General features: G+C 38.3%; 1 protein-coding gene across 3 annotated transcripts in view; it reads left to right on the top strand.

Annotated features, from left to right (window-relative positions):
• Positions 1-21,691, top strand: part of LOC129954020 (trichohyalin-like) — a 51,025-nt gene that overhangs the window by 17,750 nt on the left and 11,584 nt on the right. Inside the window, exon 4 of one of the 3 annotated variants that reach the window (XM_056067614.1) lies at positions 11,675-12,196. The exons of the other annotated variants lie outside the window; for them this stretch is intronic. Coding sequence (XP_055923589.1) covers positions 11,675-12,118 — 444 coding nt within the window. The 3' untranslated portion in view covers positions 12,119-12,196. The remainder of the gene's footprint in view (positions 1-11,674; positions 12,197-21,691) is intronic. 3 annotated transcript variants of the gene reach the window in all.

Genomic DNA, 21,691 nt, shown 5'->3' on the forward strand with positions numbered 1-21,691 from the left:
CAGCGAGAGATCAAAGGTAGAATAACTCTTGCTAACCGCAGTTTCTTTGGACTAAGAAAGCAATTGAGTGGTAAAGTCCTCTCTCGAGGGACCAAATTGTCACTATATAAGACCCTTATCATCCCCGTCCTGCTATACGGTGCAGAAGCATGGACTATGACAAAAGCGGATGAAAGCACCTTGGGTTGGTTCGAGAGAAAAGTTCTTCGTGTGATCTACGGTCCCGTATGCATCGAAGGGGAGTGGAGGAGAAGATGGAATGACGAGCTGTACGGGCTGTTCAGAGAAGTAGACTTAGCCAGAAGTGTAAAAGTCCAACGACTAAGATGGCTGGGTCACGTAGAGCGCATGGTAACCAATGCTCTGGCTCGGAAAGTCTTCGAATCAACACCCACAGGACAGCGCAGTGGAGGAAGACCGCGGATCAGGTGGCGCGCACAAGTGGAAGGTGACCTCACCCAATTTGGAGCGTGAAACTGGAGACATTAAGCTAGGGACCGAGCTAGATGGAGGAGTTTGTTGGGTGGCTCTAGTTCACACAGGACTGTAACGCCACCTTAAGTATGTAAGTAAGATGACGGGGAGATGGACGAAGATACCTTCCACATTGCAAACATTCTATGCGAATGACAAAGCCTAGCTAAAAGAAGAATAACAATATTAGAAAATAATTTTTTCGACGGTTTATGCGATGTCTCGTCCTTACCACCTTTGTTAGATTAGGTTAGGTTATAGTGGCTGACCAAGATGGAAACGGACTCACTTGACTAGTTTAATGGCCCATTGTGATACCACATGAATCTTGAAGCGTCCCCCTAAGCTCAATGGAACCAGCTTGAGTCCCTTACGAAAAGTGAGAGGCTGATTATACCGATATGATTTAGATCGTTAAAGAAGAATTTTCCTAGGTAATTCTTGCGTTTTCGAGCTAGAGCAGGGAATGTGCAGAGAAGATGAAGAACCGTTTCTTCCTCTTCCTCGTCCATACAGCTTCTGCAAAAGTCATTTGAGAATATCTACGCCTAGTCTCGTGGCGTGCTTTCCTATTAGACAGTGTCCGGTTATGACACCTATTATCGAGCTTATATGCGATCTGCTTAGAGAGAGCAAGCACCTTGAACGTTTTAAATCCAGTGTTGGCCAGATGTTTTTTGTGGCTTGACACGTGGTGATGTTGGTCCACCTGGTGCCTGCCCTCCTCGCAGCGTCTTGCATTAGCAACAGTTTACAAGTAGCGATTGGTATGCCAGTACTTGCCAAACGTGGTAGGATGGGCTGTACTGTACCGTTCCTGGCGAGTTCATCTGCCTTACAGTTACCTGGAATGTCTCTTTGGCCCGGCACCCAGCTTCTTGTATCGATACGTGCCCTTAAATGGATATCAATCAATCTTTCCAGGGTCTTAAGAGAGAATGATGATAGACTATAGCATTTATCTGCTTTAGGTATAAAAACAACTTTAACTTCTCTCCATGCCGAGGGAACATGGACCAGGTAAAGACAGCTGGTAAAAATTGCCTCAAGGATTGGTGCAGTTATATCAGAAGCCTTTTGTAATTCCGCTGGTATTATTCCATCTGGTCCTGCAGCTTTAAATGGTTTGAAGCTGTTGAGAGCCCATTGTAGCTTATCCTTTGTGATCAGACCTTGTGGATATGTTGTATTTGAACTTGAAAGTATCAAAACTGTTGCAAGTTTCGGTAAGAGAACTACCAGGAAAGTGAGTGTCCAATAGTAAGTTCAGCGATTCATTAATTGAATTTGTCGAGGAGCCTGTATTTTTCAAGCAGCTTGGCATAGCTGGATTAGTTGAAAGAATTTTCCGTAACCTAGAGGCTTCAGAAGTTTCTTCTATCATGCCACAGAAGGATCGCCAAGAAGATCGCTTGTATTTCCTTAGTGCCTTCTTGTAGATTCTTGGGGATTCTTTGTAGGAGTCCCAATGAGAGGCTAGTCTTGCAGCTTTGGCCCGGTTGAAAAGTTTCCTGCATTCCTTCCTGAGCGAGTCAAGCTCTGAGGCCCACCATTATGGTTTCCTCTTTCCTCTTATGTGTATAAGTGGACAAGCAATTTCTAGCGATCTGTTCATAGCTGAGGTAAGGTCATTGACTTTGTTGTCAAGTTCGTTAGCGTTAGAGGAAGGACTAGATACTCCAGGTTCTAGTAAACTCTGTAATGAGTTCCTGTTACCACCTAGATTTTCACCAAAATCCTATCCAACTTCCATATACACTACCCTTCCCCCTTTTCTGAGGAGCACAACGAATCTAAATAGATCCTAGAGAGATGTTTCTCAACCTTTACGTATATAACACTTATACAATCTAATCTCTCTCAAATATCCATTTAATAATTTATTAGGTATAAAACTTAGCTTGAATTCAAAATTAACTTTTCAAATTGGAAATTAATTTAAAATTCCTCTAAAGACTTAAAATAGCCAAAAAGATTGAAATCGAATCGACTTCAAGTAACATCCTTAAAAGTGACTCTTTAACGATTATTTTTAAATTTTAAATTCTTGATTTTTAGTTAAAAACTTCAATTAATTGAGTTTGACTGTACTCCAATCAAATGTTGACTGTTAACCGTGAACCTCGGCTCGGCTGTCACTATAGCTTGGCTTGAGGTAAAAAGTCAGCTGTTGATGATACAAAATTACAAAGTATGTGTTAAAAGCCAATAAAAGATCATACCCCTTTTCTTCTCTTAAGCTATTCTCTTAATTCATTCTGTATGAGATGAGCATCTACAACTACAATTATGCTTGACTATGCCCTAGGCACGGGGAAACAAAACTTCTTATTCTTATTCTTATATTTTTTCAATTCAAAGTGCGATCGGGCTTGAAGTTGTTTTGTTTTCTTACACTCGGGATTCGGGGCAAGTTTGTTATCATTTATTCGTTACATTAGATATAGTTTACGATTTACCTAGTCGCAACTTTTTGGAAATGTGATTAAACATTAAAGATTTCAATTAGCGATACAAAAAATGGGAAAGCAGAAACTTTGATACAAGAGATTTCAATTTACAAACAACTTACATACATATAAATCATATTATTAATATCAACAAGTCAAGAGAGACGGACTGTGTAAAAACACGTGCTTGGTAAATGAAAAACGTTCCATATAAACAATAATTTTTCATAATTCTGCATTAGGCTGCAAACAAGAAACAGCTGTTAAACAAGAAAAAGCAAGAGAACAATTTTAAGCATCCAATAAAATGTTTGATTCCATTTTAAGGGGATGACATTTATCTTGGAATTAAAAGAAAGAGAATGCATGTTAAGGGCGATGTATCGCAATCAACAAAACTCTAAGGCGGATTTTCTTCAGTAAAAGTTAGTCAAAGTTGACACTTCAAACTTGCGATATCCATGTCTTGTTTACATTAATTTAGATTTTCTTGACTCCCGAGAAAAATAGAAGTTGAAAAGCATACTTGTTTAAATAAAATAATCTTCAACATCACTTTTAAACTTAAGTGTAATATCAACTCTTGATTAGATAAACTGCACAGTTTGAGACAAGTTGAGAAAAAAAAATCAAGAAAACTGCTCGAAGTACTTTGGAGGTGAAAGCTTGAACCTAAATCTGGTGAATCTAAAGAAAGACGAAATTATTAACTTCTCGGATCTAATATCAATATGACATTGCCGGCTCAAAAAGATGTTAGTTTGGCATCAAAATTTTCAACTATCTTTCGAAATAGTTCAAACAATAATCAAGAAAATCAAAATATCAAAGTTAAAACAAATAATCCCAATACACTAAAGAAGAAATCCGAAGACAAATCAGATAAAAAACGAAAACAAAAACAATTACGCCATTTAAATGAAACCCCTGAACAAAGGGAAAAGCGTCTTGAAAAACAACGAGAATATAAATCGTCTAGAACACCCGAACAAAAAGAAGCATATAAATTGAAAAATGCCTTATATACAAGACGATACCGTCAGGAGCAACTTGAAGCTGCCCAAACTCCTGAGGAAAAAGAAGCTTTATTACAAAAAAGAAAAGAATACTCGAGAAATTATCGTGAAAAACTAAAAAGTTTAGCTAAAACACCTGAGGAAAAAGAAGCCCTACGATTAAAATTAGTAATTCAAAAAAGAAGATCTGTTACAAAACTAAGAAACTTACCTGGCAGAGATTGTAAGGGTCAATTGTGTAAGCCCGAAGAAATCGAGGATCGTAGACTGAAACGAATTAATGATGATGAGGAAACAAGTCTTCTAGCATTGAAAAAAAGATGGCAAGCAACGGAGAAAATGAGGGAATACCGTCGGAAAAATCAAAATAAGACGACGATTGGGCGGAGAACCGCTCTGGTGCCAGTGGATGAGCAAAATACTAGAAAGAGAATAAAGGAAGAAGTAAGAAAACTTTTCAAAATCATTCTTTTAATTTAAAGCTCTTTTAGTAGTAAGTGTGTTTTAATCAACATTTATATAAGATCTAAGTACAAAGTTTAATATAGAGGAGTAAAGTAGTTTTCAAGTATCGCCATTTAGAATACACTGAATTTCATCTCCAGAAAAGGTATTTTGCTCCCAATTGATCTTCTGATTGAGTTGAAATGTCTTTTCTAGTTCTCATATTGCACAAAGTACATTCTGTGTCCTGCTCACTTATGTAGGGTACGTATTTAAGTCTTAGGAGTTTACACATCTTAACTGTTGTGGTCATTAAAGTAGTTCCGATTTTATTTGTGAGCCGTGGGTAGGGTGTTTTTCAGTTTTTGGTCTGTACAAGAAGTGTTAATCAAGAGCATATATGTACATTGGAGGTAGGCCAGTTTCAAGGAGCAACATGTACATATGTATACACGTTGGCGTGTTTTCTGGTCGAAATATTCTTTTTAATATAAGCGCAGGTTTTGTATTATGCACCGTAACTCTGTATGTGAGTTCTCTTCTACAAAAAAAAAAAAAAAACAATATAAAAATGCCTCCGAAAAAAGAGTGCAGGTACGTTGCTGTGCTACCTACTACTAAAAATGGTCAATAGAATAGAAACTAACATGGGAGGTATTTAAAAAAAAAAACTTATTTATACGGAATCATACGATTTAGAGCGTGCAGGTATTCTTATTTCACACTGTATCTGTGTAAGAATTAAGTGCCTGCTTACAGGAGATGAAATTTGTAATAGAATGGAAAAGTAGATTGGTTTCGCTTGAAACCACAGAGCTAAACGTAGCTCATGTGGAGCAAGTCAATTCCGTTATAACCAGAGAAAATATTTTGTGGGCCATCAATACTTTTTCTCCATATAAATTCCCAGGCATGGATGGCATACTGGCAGTTATACTTCAAAAGTTGCATGATGTGGCAGCTCCAGGGCTGCAACAAATTTTTAAAGGATGCCTCCTTCTCAAACATGTGCAAATGTCGTGGAGACAGGTCAAAGTAGTTTTTATCCCGAAAGTGGGTAGGCGAGGTCACGAATCCGCGAAGGATTTCAGACCAATAAGCTTAACATCTTTTGTGCTTAAAACCTTGGAGCGCATTCTTGATTACCATATTAGACAAATCCTAGTTGGACGACGTCTCGAAAGATTTCAGCATGCTTATCTTAAGGGCAAATCTACTTAGACTGCCCTCTATGAGGTAGTGCGTACTGTAGAACAAACAATCCATTATAAAGAATTTACTCTTGCCACCTTCCTAGACATAGAAGGTGCTTTTAACAACGTCCTTACCGAAGACTTCATTCGAGAATGGATTATTTCCATGCTTAGTGGTAGGAAGATTCGAGCCTCTCTAGGCAATACAATCGCAACAAAACACGTGAGTAGGGAAACACCCCAGGGTGGTGTCCTTTCGCCTCTTCTATGGCTTCTGGTCATGGATACAATTATCGTTAAATTAGAGAGATGTGGAGTGAAGGCGGTAGCCTATGCGGATGATTTGATGCTATTGGTGTCAGGAAAGTACACCTCTGTGATTAGTGAAATCACGGAGTCAGCTTTGAAGAAAGTTAGCAACTGGGCCACGAGTTGTGGACTAGGAGTTAACCAAAGTAAAACTGAACTGTTGCTCTTTCTCACCAAAACTAAAGTACCGTCCTTCACGCTACCTCGACTCAACGGTCAAATCCTATAATTGTGTTCCAGTGCAAAATATTTGGGAGTTATACTCGACCCTAAACTAAACTGGAAACTAAATATTGAAGTACGGGTTAAGGAGGCCTGTGTTGCCTTCTACGCCTGCAGCAAAACTTTCGGCAAAAAGTGGGGACTTCAGTCGAAGATGATTTTATGGACGTACACAACCGTAGTACGTTCAATCTTAACATATGGTTCGATTGTGTGGTGGCCTGCTCTTAGCAGAGCCTATAACATTAATAAGCTAAAGAAGGTTCAGAGAACAGCTTGCGTGGGCACCACAGGGGCCATGCGTACTTGCCCAACGAACTCCTTAAACGTTATTTTGGATCTTCTACCAATCGACCTTTTTATTAAATACATAGTTTCCTGCAGCTCTTTTAGGCTGAAGGGATTAAACTGCTGGTTGTCAAAACCTTATGGTCACAGCAGCACAACGAAATTGATTCCGTCAGATATTATCTCGGTAGACACTGACTACTGCACTCCTACGTTGAGCCCTATTAAGGGTTTTAAGGTTATTTTTCCATCCAGAGAAGATTGGAACGATGACATCGTGTCGATAGGTTTCGACACAACCATCTTTACTGACGGCTAAAGATGGAGTGCGGAGTTGGTTCTGGGATCTTTTCTAAGTCCCTAAATGTAGCCAAATCCTTTAGGCTTCCTGACTTTGATAGCGTTTTTCAGGCTGAACTGCTGGCAATAAGGGAGACATGTAAGATACTTAAACATATCCCAAACCAAAACCGAAATGCGGCTATCTTTATAGACAGTCAGGCAGCTGTCAAAGCCATTGACTCGGCTATATCCTCTTCTAAATTGGTCCAGCAATGTCGCGATGAGCTTGCGAGCCTGAATATTAACCTCATTTTCACCCTGATCTGGGTTCCGGGCCATAGTGGTATCGTGGGAAATGAACGGGCTAAAGTGGAGCAATTTATCCAACTGCATTATATCTAGGAAGATATGGCCCACCTATAATAAAACCCGTACAAACGATCTTCTATGCAGGCCAAGGCAAGACATAGCCAGGATTGTTGCGGTTTGTACCGGACATTGGCCTATAAGAGTTCATGCAGAGAAGTTGAGTATCTCTTACAATAACTTTTGCCGTATCTGTAGTGACCAAAGAGAAAGTGAAACGATAATCCATTTCCTCTGCAAATGTCCTGCTTTGGCAAACACTAGAATGAAATACTTTGGAAAAGCATTCTTTGAACTTGATGAGCTATCTGAGACAAAAATTAGAGACCTAATCTTTTTTCTCAATGCGACAAAATGGCTCTAACATAATCTCTATGAAGCTTCAAAATCGCCATTTCTACCTACCTATACTAAGAAAACGGCAGAGCTTTAAAACTAAAGTATCCCAAAAAACTACTCACACCTATTCTACACAAAATATTGGTTCATAGTCAAAATATCATTGAATATCAATCACTACCACTTGGAGAACTGTCAGAAGAAGCCCAGGAATGCCAAAATAAAGACTTCTAGAAATATCGACATCAGAATACGTGTAAAGTCTCAAGGATTCGGCAGAATGAGGACCTATTTAACATGCTTGCAACCTCTTTGGATCCACTTATTTCTACCTTAAGGCATGTCAGAAGTCAAAAAGATCAAGTTTTTAATTTAAAAAAAAATAAAAATAAATGCAAGGCTTTATATGCTACAGGTTTGGTACAATTAGAGAGAGAAATACATTTATAGCAGGGAATCCGGTAAAAATAGAAGGTGGCATTATAGTGTCCCGATTAGCAATTTTTACTGTACGTCCTTATAAATATCTTATCTTATCCTATCTTATCTTATCTTAAAAAAATATTTGTGTATTCTATTCATGTTATTGAATATTGTAAAAATATTAACTTTAAAAAGAAATATTTACTAAAGTAAAGGAAGATATTTGATAAATAAATTTTGATCCATACAAAAGAAAAAAAAAACAATTTAATTAAAATATATAAAAGTTACGTTCCAAACATGTAAAGAAATTGAATTAACATTAACAATCATAGAACAATATATTCTTCAACTTGTCGGTTAAAACAGTTCGAAAGCTTAAATTTGTGGTAATTTTTATAAAGAAATACTTACTTACTTAAGGTGGCGCTACAGTCCGGGGTGGACCTGGGCCTCAACCAACAAGCGTCTCCAGCCAGCTCGGTCCCTAGCTAGCTGTCTCCAGTTTCGCACGCCAAGTTGGTTGAGGTCCTCTCCCACCTTGTTGCGCCACCTGAGTCGCGGTCTTCCTCTACTGCGCCGTCCCTCGGGATTGGATTCGAAGACCTTCCGGGCTGGAGCGTTGATGTCCATCCGCTCTACATGACCTAGCCATCTAAGCCGTTGGACTTTAATTCTGCTAACTAGGTCAGTGTCGCTGTACAGCCCGTACAGTTCGTCGTTATATCTTCTCCTCCATTCTCCATCTTTGCGTACGGGACCAAAAATCACCCGAAGAATTTTTCTCTCGAAGCATCCTAAGACGCTCTCATCTTTCTTTGACAGGGTCCAGGCCTCAGCGCCATAAATGAGAACCGGAATGATGAGTGTCTTATAGATGGTGATTTTACATGCTCGAGAGAGGACTTTACTTCTCAATTGCCTTCTAAGTCCAAAGAAGCAGCGATTTGCAAGAGTTATTCTTCTTTTGATTTCAGCGCTGATGTCGTTGTCTGCATTAATAGCGGTGCCTAGGTAGACAAAGTCCTTAACTACCTCAAAGTTATAGCTGTCCATGGTGACGTTTTGTCCAAAACGTCGTCGTTCAGTGTCCTTTTTTGATGCCAGCATATACTTGGTCTTGCCCTCATTGACCACTAAACCCATCTTCTTCGCTTCCGTCGCAATGCTCAAAAACGCTCCACTGACATCACGCTTTGATCTTCCCATTATGTCATTACCATCTGCGTATCCGAGTCATTGGATGGACCTTTACAAGATTGTGCCTCTAGTGTTGACGGTGGAGTTTTGCACAATTCTTTCCAGAACGATGTTGAAGAAGTCGCATGACAGTTCATCGCCTTGTCTAAAACCTTTTTTGACATCAAATGCATCGGTAAGATCTTTTCCGACCTTGATAGAGCAGCGTGCATTCTCCATCGTCATTCTGCACAAACGGATAAGTTTGACAGGGATACCAAAACTAGACATTGCTCGGTAGAGCTCTTCCCTATAGATGCTGTCATACGCGGCTTTAAAATCGATAGTGGACTTTCCTGGTCTGAAGCCACACTGATAATTACCAATCAGGTTGTTGACGAATGGCTTCAGACGTTCACATAATACGGCAGAGAGGATCTTATACGCAATGTTAAGGAGACTGATGCCTCTGTAGTTGGCGCAGTTTAGAGGGTCTCCTTTCTTATGTATCGGGCACACTATGCTGAGATTCCACTCATCGGGCATTCTTTCTTTCGACCATATTTTGCAGATGAGTTGGTGCATGCTTCGTGCCAAGTCATCGCCTGCTGCTTTGAATAGTTCGGCAGCGATGCCGTCAGCTCCATCACCTTTGTTTGGCTTTAGTTAAAATATAGCTGTCTTCACTTCGTCAAGGTCGGGTAGGCGGAATTGTTGATCTGCGTCGCCGAGGTTGAGTGGTTCTATCTCCCTTACAGCGGAATTCGGTTCGTCATCGCCGTTATATAATTTGGAGAAGTGATCTTTCCATATTCTCAGCATCGACTGTGGTTCTACTACGATGTTCCCTTGATCGTCTTTACAGGCTTCGGTTCGTGGCTGGTACCCTTGGGAGGTTTTTTTTACCTTTTGGTAAAATTTACGAACCTCATTCCTGTTGTGACATCCCTCTATCTCCTCGATCGCGCGCTTTTCATGCTCTCTTTTTTTTCGTCTAAGAAGCCGGTGTTCCTCTCTCCTCTTCTGCTCGTAGAGCTCGCGAGCAGCTCTAGTCCTTTTGTGCAGCGCCGTTTTGTATGCCTCTTGTTTCGCTGCGTGAGCTTGCCGGCATTCGTCGTCAAACCAGGGGTTTCGCTGTGGTGGCCGTGTGAAACCTAGCACTTCAGAGGCGGCATCTCTGATGGCTGCAAGGCAATGTTGCCACTGGTTTTCAATGCTTAATGCAGGAAGCATAGGACTCCTTAGGAGGTTATTAGAGACTCGATCGGAAAAGGACATGGCAGTCTCTTGCGATTGTAGCCGTCTAACGTCGAATCTTCTCACAGTACTTCCTTGTTTTGGCTTGGATCGGGATATCCGTAGCCGTACCTTGGCTACAACGAGGTAGTGGTCCGAGTCAATGGTGGCCTCTCGGTATGTTCGGATATCCTGGATACTGGAGAAGTGTCGTGCGTCGATCGCAATGTGGTCAATCTGGTTGACGGTTGATTGATCAGGAGATTTCCATGTCCCCTTCTGGATATTGAGATGCGTGAACTGTGTACTAGCTACCAGAACGTCTCGCCCCGCTGCGAAATCGACCAGCCTGAATCCGTTGTCGAAGGTGGTGTCGTGCAGGCTGTATCTCCCGATTATGCCACCAAAGATGTGTTCTCTTCCTAGCTTGGCATTAAAATCTCCTAAGACAATTTTAATGTCATAGCCAGAGCACTGCTCATATGTCTTGTCCAAGAGCTCGAAGAATATGTCTTTGGTGTCTTCATCTTTCTCCTCTGTTGGGGCATGTGCGCATATGAGGCTTATGTTGGCGAATTTAGCCTTGATGCGGATTGTCGTGATGCGCTCGCTCACACTGTTGAAACTCAAGACTTTTTGCCTGAGCCTAGTTCCAACAACAAATCCACATCCGCAGTCGCCGTAGTAGATATCGCAGTCTTTTAGTTTGCGTTTGCCCGGTCCATCCCATCGCACTTCTTGGATGGCTGTAATATCTGCCTTGCAGCAGTTTAGGGCTTCCGCTAATTGTTCGGCTGCACGTGGTCTGTTAAGGGACCTAACATTCCACGTACATATCCGAAGTTCGTTGTCCTTATTTCGTTTGCGTGGGTTGTCAACAGTGAATCCGTCCGTATCCGATGGCACAACCCCCAACCTGGAGGGCCAGATCCTTAGTATAACTCCAAGGAAGGGAAGCCGGATAAACCGCTGCTTACAGGCCTGGGCTCCGAAAATGTCGAAGAAGCCCTATAAGGTGTTCACTAAGTAGTTCAACCTTACTGGAACTGTAGACGCCCCCGTTGATTCTATCTCGAGAATTCGCCCGCTGCCGCCTGGATAAGGAGAGGTGCCTTAGTGGAAACACCTCTCCCCCCTCTCTCGTTTGCTGCCCCCAACAACTTTCCACTGGGGTTGGAACCCAATCTCCAGTTGAGGTACTAGGCACCCGATGTTCGCCGCGGGGAGGTGAGAGTAGGAGTTGATAGACAGAGGTGGGTTTTGAGAAAAACCTGTGGACGCTTGTGTCCTCTTGAATGCACATGTCTACCATTTGAACATCTATAAAGAAATACATTTTTATAATAAATTATCTAAAGGAACGTTTACAAACTTAAGCTTTAATTAACATTGTGTTCTTCAATATTTTATTAAATTGATATCAAGCTAAATAATTCTTATTTAATTATTTTAGATTGCCCCAAATTTGCCCATTGCAGTTGAAGTGATTAAAGTTGAAGAAGAAATTCTACAAGAAATAAATATAAAAACTATTCCCTATTTACCATTACCATCTTGTAATTGGTATGGAGAATCAAGTGAAAATTCCCGGCCTACTGGAGCAACAAAATACCACTTAGATCTTCCAAGAAATCATTCGACAAAAATTAAGAGAAGAAAAACAACAATAGAAACATCTTTAAATTGTATGAGAGAGTTAATAGACGTGACAGCAAAAGGTGATAGTTATGCGATTTTTGGTAAACACATCGCTCAGAAGCTAACTAATAGCAAAAGAAGTGAAGATGAGGTTAATATTGCGAAAATACTTATTGATAACGTGCTGCAAAGCTTGGCAATTGATGCTAACTGTGTACAAGTCCTGAAAAATGAATTTATAATGGAAAGTCCTTCATAGCGATTGAATCAAAAAATTTCAATAAAACTTTATGGCAAAAAGGACTGAATTGGAAGAATAAGCAGAAGTAATTTAGAAGTAAGTGTTTTAAAATATATTTTCTTGTGTAGTAGAAATATGTGCAATGCACGAGTTACAAAAAATGTGGCGCAGTAATACATTTTCATGTGTTTTTATTACTGATGAGTCCAGGTTTTCTAAACCCACACCAGATTGTCGTCGACGATTGGGTAGAAAATAGTCTTCGGAAACTGTGCTACGTGGAAGAATCTCTGAACAATAGGTAGTGTATCAGCAACATTCTAAAGGAATAATATTCCTTCACATATTATGTGAAGTTTGAACAGTTAATTGCCAGGTTTGTAATTGACAATTAAACTAAGTATGCACGATTGGAAGATCTTCAAATATTAGCATTTCTATCAATTGAAAATTGTCCGTTTGTACGGTTGGTTGATTATATCCAAATATTATAAAATTTTTTGGCAGAAAACCGGCTGACAATTTTTTTATTTTCCAATTAATAATTGTCTGTTAACACTGTTTTAGAAATTGGTAGTATCTTTGAAAGACAATGGGCAGGTTCAGGCAATATAAGGGACTTCATTTGCAGCCAACTTCATTTTTTGAACGTACATTTTGACCAAGGCAACTAGTTAGTTTTTCAAGTGTCATGAATTTCACATTCAGAACTTTACTTCGCAAACCTCTCCTTTAAGTTCATAGTTCAAAAAGTACCTACAAAATATTGTCTACAAAACACTCCTCAGGCATGCTACAAGTCCATCACGCTTTGTATTTTGTATTGTAAAGAACTATTACTTATTTCTTTTCCAAATTGACAACGAACTCTTTTACAGATAACATTAAATGAAGCTGTGCAGAAAATAAATAAATCATAGAACAATAAAGTTCAGCGTTCATGATCAACTGTCATTTTTGATAAAAGTAGACTTGACTTAATAGTTGGGGAGACTTTTCTTGACTAACGTTCTAGTAAACTTTCCATTAAAGTTGCCTAAATTGGAACGTAATTTTTGCCAACTGGCCAATCAGTTAATAGAAACTTGCCTAACTTTCAAGTCCCTGATGTAGGCTGAACCTGCCCAATGGTTGCATTCACAATGCTAGTGGCTACGTAGTCAAGGGGTTCTGATTGGATAAATCTAACTACAAAAGTCGTTGAAATTTCCCTCCGACGTAGTGTACAAATTTCGGCTACAAAGTTAGTGCACATTGGTTTCAACGTATCACAATCAGCTGCTCCGTAAGGACACAAGAATTCAAAATCTAATGAATCTTTTGTTATTTAAATACAAATATAAATCAATCATATTATAGCTTATATGTATGTATATATTGAATTAAAAAAAAAATAACTATTTAAAGTTCTGAAACACACAAATGTTTCTTATTTTATATTTTTGTATTTGTCATTAATATGACAGTTCCGAATTGACTAGCTTTGTAGTGCAATTTTGCACACGCAAAGCTAGCTACGTAGTCACTAGGTTTATAGTAGGGGAGCCCAGGATGCTAAATCGGGATTTACTCGAGCGTCAAAGAGACCTATTGGATTGCGAAGCTTAGATGATAAGAACAAACAAATGTTATATCATATATACACTTTTATCGGTGGGGGGATCGGCTATAAGTTTTAAAAAATGTAAAAAAAACAGTTGCATGGACATACTCGAGCGCGTCAGATATTAATAGCATCCCTACGTATTTTTGAAAGTTTACGTATGTTAATCTGACCGTTTCCATGACGGGGGTGGTCGTACGTAAGGGACGTCAGTGAACTTTCGTTGGGGAAGGTCCCCTCTGTGTTGTGCGTCCGTTGCCCATGCGCGTCTTGTTCGAGTCTTGTGCCTAAACGTGATATGTGTTTAATTATTTCCCATACATATTTTAAATGTTAACACAGAACAAAAAGAAACAAATAAGAACATAAACAAACAAAAAAAAAATAGCAAAAAATTAGCAAATAAAATATTAACATGATAAAAAAAAAACAACAAAAAAAATAGAAAAACAATAAACCACGCCACACCAAATCAACTACAATAAAGCAAAAACAACAAACAACCAACAAAAAAATAATACATTATCATGATAAGCCAACTCAACATAGCACAGTGAGTACCATCCTTCACTTTCCCCTTTTCTCGTACAGTCGCATGGCTTAGCATGTGTATCAAATTGCATTGTGTTTAATAACTAATGCAATTGATACACAGACTACGTCATCGTTGATAACAGATTGTTGACAACAAAAATTTTACTGTTTTGAATTAACAGGGCCGTATTCGATTCTTGTCACTACTAAGGCATAACACTAGTAGTGGCGTGTATCGAATTGCATTCTGTGGTTCAACTCAGTAATATTTTTCTTATAGTCTTCGTCTGTTCTGGTTTTTGTGTTTCTTTTATTTGCAATGGCTGGAAATTTCAGGGTAGATTATTGTAATATTCGTGGGCTTAGATCGAATTTTCTTTCTGTGTACTCCCATACTGCTTTAAACAAGCCAGCTGTATTGGCACTAAGTGAAACCCAAGTGGGAAAGGATTCCGATCCCACTGAATTCAACCAGTCAACACCAGAAGGAGTGTGTGCTGAGATCTTCGCTGAGTTAAACCACCTAACTCAGCTGGTCAACGAGCCCACTCGAATATCGGACGTGGTAGGTCGAGCAGAAAACACTCTTGACTTGTTTCTTACCTCTGACCCTGGTAAGTACACTATTAGTGTTCTTTCTCCTCTAGGCACATCTGACCATTGTGTCATATCAGCAAATTTCTAGTGTAAAAACTCTCCAGTTAAAGAAAGAGCTCCTAAGAGAACCGTTTGGCAATACGAGAAAGCCAACTGGGACGGTCTCAATAATTATTTTAGGATCTTTAACTGGTCACTACGCTTCCTCGATAGTGACGTTGACGCCTGAGCTGATATGATCACAAGTTTGATTCTCTTGGGGATGAGAACTGTTATCCCGAAGAGGGTTAAAAGCATCAGACCTAAGGAAAACGGATGGTTCGATGCGAGCTGTAAAGAGGTTATTAGGGTCAAGAAGGTAAGTTTCCGTTGTTTTAAAGCCAATCCAACTGAGGAAAACCGGAATAAGTTCAAGCAAGCCAGGAAGACCTGCAACGCCCATATTCGACGGACCAAATTTTTACATGACCAAAAATTACGGCAAAAAATTCTGCAATGTCCCAAAGGCAGTAAAAATTTTTGGTCATTTGTAAAAAATATGAGGAATTCTTCCTCTTCCTCGGTTCCTACGCTCGTTGTGAACGACACTCCATTTGTTATCTCTTAAGAGAAAGCAAATCTCTTTGCTAGGCAGTTCGCCGCCAATTCAACGCTGCCAGTGAGTGTTATGACTCCGCCTGTACTTGAGCGAGTTAATGATTCTATGGGGCAAATCTTTTTTCGCACTCGTACTGTAGCGAGAGTCCTAAAAGATCTTAACATACACAAATCTGCTGGTCCGGATGGTATCCCCGCTATTGTTCTGAAGAGGTGTTCTTCATCGCTGGCAAAACCACTGCGTAAGCTTTTTCATCTGTCCTACTCCTCAGGTCTCGTTCCGAGCGGATGGAAAACCGCATTTGTCCAGCCTATTCCCAAAAAAGGCGAATCTTCCTCACCGTCTAATTATCGACCGATTGCACTTACGTCATTTCTTTCTAAGGTCATGGAAACGCTGATTATTTATCAGCTCAAGAAATATCTTGAAGAACGGAAGCTTCTTAATGACCGACAGTATGGCTTTCGTAGCAATAGGTCCACTGGGGATCTCATGGTTCATCTCACCGAACAGTTGAACAAATCTTTACATAGTTTTGGAGAAAGTAAGATTATTGCACTTGATATTTCAAAAGCATTTGATAGGGTTTGGCATCAGGCTCTCTTATCGAAAATGCGTGCTTTCGGTTTGCATGAATCCCTCCTTCATTGGATTAGTAATTACCTTTCGAATCGTTCAATACAAGTTGTATTGGATGGATTCAAGCCTGAAAACCACAAAATAAATGCTGGTGTGCCCCAGGGCTCTGTTCTATCTCCAACACTCTTTCTCATTTTTATTAATGATCTCCTGTCTGCAACATCTAATCCAATACATTGTTTCGCTGACGATAGTACTCTTAGCTTTTCATATTCGTTTTCAGATTCACACCCCTCTTCTTCGGATGTGGAACTGCAACGACAAAATATGATAAGCTCATTAAATTCCGACCTAAACAGCATTGTACAATGGGGAATAAGAAACCGCGTGGAATGTAATGCTTCGAAAACGCAATGCTGTCTTGTATCGTTAAAGCGAAATATACCCCCCTGCCATTATCCATAAATGGCACTTGCATCGAGGAAACTGAACATCTCGATATTCTCGGTATGTGTATCACCAACCACCTTTTGTGGAACGATCACATACGCGATGTCGCCAAAAATGCCGCAAGATGTTTGGGTTTTCTAAGGCGATGCAAGAAGTTTTTCTCCCCCTCTGATCTGGCTGTTATTTACAAGAATTATATACGTCCAAAGCTTGAGTATAACTCACATATCTGGGCTGGTGCTCCTGCAACTTACTTATTGATTGGTGATATTACCACCATAATTATATGTTTATGCTCTAGAGAAATAGCCAGCTGCATTCCTCCCCTTAAACAGTTCAACCGTAATACTCACGCTTCTAGGAATGCTCATCAATATACACTCGAGCCCAACTTCGGTCTTACTGTCAAGTACAGAGATTCGTTCTTTAGCCGTACTATGCGAATGTGGAATGCCTTGCCACACTCTGTCTTTCCCAGCTATTGCAATATTCAGGAATTCAAAACCAATGTGCACCGACATCTCCTTTCAAACCCTCTCTCCCTTTCCTAGTGCTCACACTGTGTCTTCATAATAAGGGTAATATATCCCTTTGAGTGTGCGCTTATTATAAAAAAAAAGGGTTGAAAACGGTAAAAGAAAAATTATCCGAGCGCGTCAGATTTTCAAAGGGGATGTTAAGTGAACCTAAAAGAATGCTCTTATGTAATAATCTGACGATTTGGATGTGACCCAAACTCGCGGCCATTATTAGAACTTGCAAAAAATAATCGCCATTTTGAAATACCCTAAACGTGTGGTCTCTTAATCTGACGATTATCTGGAGGGATTCGCCTATTCTGACAATGGAAAGATTTTTTTTTTCAAATCTTTTAACAAATTGAAGAGCTAATTGAAAATTACAAAAACCAAAAATTTTTTAATTAAATTATTTTTCCTTGCTTGAGTATTTGAGATAAATTAATATTTTTTAAACCCTTATTATTTAAATGCAAGAAACTTTGCATGCACCCCATCTTGCATCTATCGCACCTTTCAACCTCCCCACCTTGCACATACTGCACCTTGGACTCACTCCAATACCTATAGTGTGCCCAAGCAGGGGGGTTGCAGGGGGCAGCATGCCCCCATACACACCTCGGTGTGGCGTACAGCCAAACTCGCACACATTCCACTGTTGCATACACCCACACTCACACCTACTATTATTACTATAAAAATAAGACCACTCAAGCAAAAAAAAAGAATTAAATTAAAATAGTAGTTGTGGTTATTTTCAATTCTCTCAAAAACTAAAAGACATAAAATCATCTTATTTTCAGTTTTAGATCAAAAACAAATAAGAGCAATAAATTCTGAAATAAAAACAATGGTAGATAATCTTAAAGTATTGAAAAATTACACTTTAAACCCTTTTTTTTTTTTTTAATTTTACTCAAATTTTGAGTTTAAAATTAAATTTTTTAAAAACTACGCATTGTTCTGACTTGAATTAAAAACTGGCTAATAAAACAGAATGTTGGCTTTAAAAAAATCTATAAATCTTAATTGTAAGTATCACCGTTATTTTATAATTATTGTTCCCATTTTAAATCATATTTTTTTTTTTAAATTGCCCCTCCCCTCACTTCGGCTAACGGAAATCGTCAGATTATTATTATATTATTTGTGAAATTTGAATTATTACCTTCAAAATAAAAAAAAATTTAGCCACGCTGGAGAAAGTCAAGATGACGTTTTTTTTACAAGTTTGTAACCCGCCTACTTTTATCGTCAATCGAAAATTGTCAGATTAGTAGAATATACACTTTTTAGCATATAACTAACTTACCCTACCTTAATCTTACGCGCTCGAGAATTTCAGATGATCAATTTTTTTTACTAATCTGATCCTTTATCCTTGACGCGCGGCCACATATACAGGGCTAATACTTGGTGGAGGTATTCAATGGGGTAATAGGTACCTCCCTGTATATTAATCTGCCGCGCTGTAGTAAATCCCAAAATCCCTTCTTGGGCTCCCCTACTCTTATGAATGCGCCCAATTTTCTTGACATATGACAGAGAATATGAACATTTATTTTAAAAGTAAAAACAACAGGTCGTGCAAAAATATTTAAAAAAAAAGAGGCTGGGATGCGACCCACACTGATAACTTCCCATCCCATCTGTCGGTTTGTATTGCTTAAAAGTTTGTCTATATGAACTCGTATCAATTTTTACCAAATTTGCGTACTATTTTTTGTAGATTTTATTTTTTATGAAATAACTTACTGTTGGATGTTTCTATAAAAATTAATGAATATTGAAAACAATATTTTCTGTGAAATAAAATAAGTTTGAAGCCAATATTTTTAATTTTTGAAAAGCTATTTGAGCCGAAAGTAAATTTTTACCAAGTTTTAGTATTGTTTTTTTTTGTAAAAAAACTGTCAATTTGAATTATAAGATAAAATTAGTTTGAAGCCAATCTTTAAAATTTTTGAAGAGATATTTGAGTCGAAAATCAATTTTTACCAACTTTTATACATTTTTTTTCAGGTTTTTATTTTTTGTAAAAAAACTGTCAATTCGATCCTTCTCAAAATTTGTCTTAACGTTGAAAACAATATTTCTTATAAGAAAAAATTAGTTAGAACCTATTATCTCAAAATTTTTAAAAGATATTTGAGTCGAAAATCATTTTTTACGAACTTTTGTTAATTTTTTTTTTCGGTTTTTAATTTTTTTTACAAAAACTGTCAAATCGATTTTTTTCAAACTTTAACTGAATGTTGACAACAAAATGTTTTGAAAGACAAAAGTAAATTAAAGCTAATATCTCAAAGTTTTGAAAAGATATTTGAGTCGAAAAACAATTTTTACCAACTTTTATACATTTTTTTTTTAGGTTTTATTTTTTGTAAAAAAAACTGTCAATTAGATTTTTCTCAAAATTTTATCAGATGTCAAAAACATTATTCTTCGTTGCACAAAATTGTTTTAGAGATGAAATCATATTTCAGTCGTAAAATTTTGGAGGTGACACATTTTTTTTTTTCAGTTTTATTGATTTATAAAAAAAACCGTTATATTGATTTTTTTCAAAAAATATACCTGTTTGGTATCACGTTTTAATATATTATATAAAATTTAATTCAAGTCTCTAGCGTTTTTGGTTCGTAAGATATTTAAGGTTAACCAAAATTTTCACCTTCTTTTCAAACGGCTATGGTAAAAAAACAACCCACGCAATTTCCTTGAGAGCCCTTTCTGCATCTTTCTGCCTTATTATTTGTATAACAAAATTTATTTGAAGTCGATATCTCTTCTGGTTCTTGAGCTATGGACGACGAAAAAAACGTCGCGAACGTACGGACGTACGGACGTACGGACATACGGACGTACGGACGTACAAACGTACGTACACACGCACGCACAGACATCTTTCTAAAAATCTTTTATTTCGACTCTAGGGACCTTGAAACGTCGAGAAATGTCAAAATTTTCAATTTGACAAATCGGACCCATTACAATAACTTCCTATGGAAAGTTAATTATAAAACATAAAAAATGAAACAATAATGAAGCAGGTAATAACGACTATCTTTGTAAAATTTGTACGTGCGTCCCATACTTTTCTATCTTTTTTCTGTATAACTTCTTTTTCGTTATGTTTTCCAAACGGTGAATTCTAATTTCTTTCGATTTTCGTAGTTTTCAATTTCTTTCATTATTCTGTTAACTTTTGTTGTTGTTTCCTTTTCAAATAAAAATTGGATGATGTTGTTTGGAAAGAACATCGTTCAAAATCCAATTAGAGGACAATAATGGTCAAATTATTAGGAAATACAAAAAATTGATTATGTAGACGAGTACAAACGACTTCAAGCAATCGGCCATACATACATATAACGAGTGATTTTTTACGAGCTTGAGAACTTTTTTTTAAAAAAAAAACGCATAAAATTTGCAAAATCTCATCGATTCTTTATTTGAAACGTTAGATTGGTCCATGACATTTACTTTTTGAAGATAATTTCATTTAAATGTTGACCGCGGCTGCGTCCTTAGGTGGTCCATTCGGAAAGTCCAATTTTGGTTAACTTTTTCGAGCATTTCGGCCGGAATAACCCGAATTTCTTCGGAAATGTTGTCTTCCAAAGCTGGAATAGTTGCTGGCTTATTTGTGTAGACTTTAGACTTGACGTAGCCCCACAAAAAATAGTCTAAAGGCGTCAAATCGCATGATCTTGGTGGCCAACTTACCGGTCCATTCCTTGAGATGAATTGTTCTCCGAAGTTTTCCCTCAAAATGGTAATAGAATCGCGAGCTGTGTGGCATGTAGCGCCATCTTGTTGAAACCACATGTCAACCAAGTTCAGTTCTTCCATTTTTGGCAACAAAAAGTTTGTTAGCATTGAACGATAGCGATCGCCATTCACCGTAACGTTGCGTCCAACAGCATCTTTGAAAAAATAAGGTCCAATGATTCCACTAGCGTACAAACCACACAAAACAGTGCATTTTTCGGGATGCATGGGCAGTTCTTGAACGGCTTCTGGTTGCTCTTCACTCCAAATGCGGCAATTTTGCTTATCATTGCCATTCAACCAGAAATGAGCCTCATTGCTGAACAAAATTTGTCGATAAAAAAGCGGATTTTCTGCCAACTTTTCTAGGGCCCATTCACTGAAAATTCGACGTTGTTGCAGATCGTTCGGCTTCAGTTCTTGCACGAGCTGTATTTTATACGGTTTTACACCAAGATCTTTGCGTAAAATCTTCCATGTGGTCGAATAACACAAACCCAATTGCTGCGAACGGCGACGAATCGACATTTCACGGTCTTCAGCAACACTCTCAGAAACAGACGCAATATTCTCTTCTGTACGCACTGTACGCATTTGTGTGGTTGGTTTAATGTCCAATAAAGTAAACTGAGTGCGAAACTTGGTCACAATCGCATTAATTGTTTGCTCACTTGGTCGATTATGTAGACCATAAATCGGACGTAAAGCGCGAAACACATTTCGAACCGAACACTGATTTTGGTAATAAAATTCAATGATTTGCAAGCGTTGCTCGTTAGTAAGTCTATTCATGATGAAATGTCAAAGCATACTGAGCATCTTTCTCTTTGACACCATGTCTGAAATCCCGCGTGATCTGTCAAATACTAATGCATGAAAATCCTAACCTCAAAAAAATCACCCTTTATTACAATGTATTTGCATAGTTGATAGAAAAT

Source organism: Eupeodes corollae, chromosome 1 (genome assembly GCF_945859685.1).
Source record: "Eupeodes corollae chromosome 1, idEupCoro1.1, whole genome shotgun sequence".
NCBI lineage: Eukaryota > Metazoa > Arthropoda > Insecta > Diptera > Syrphidae > Eupeodes > Eupeodes corollae.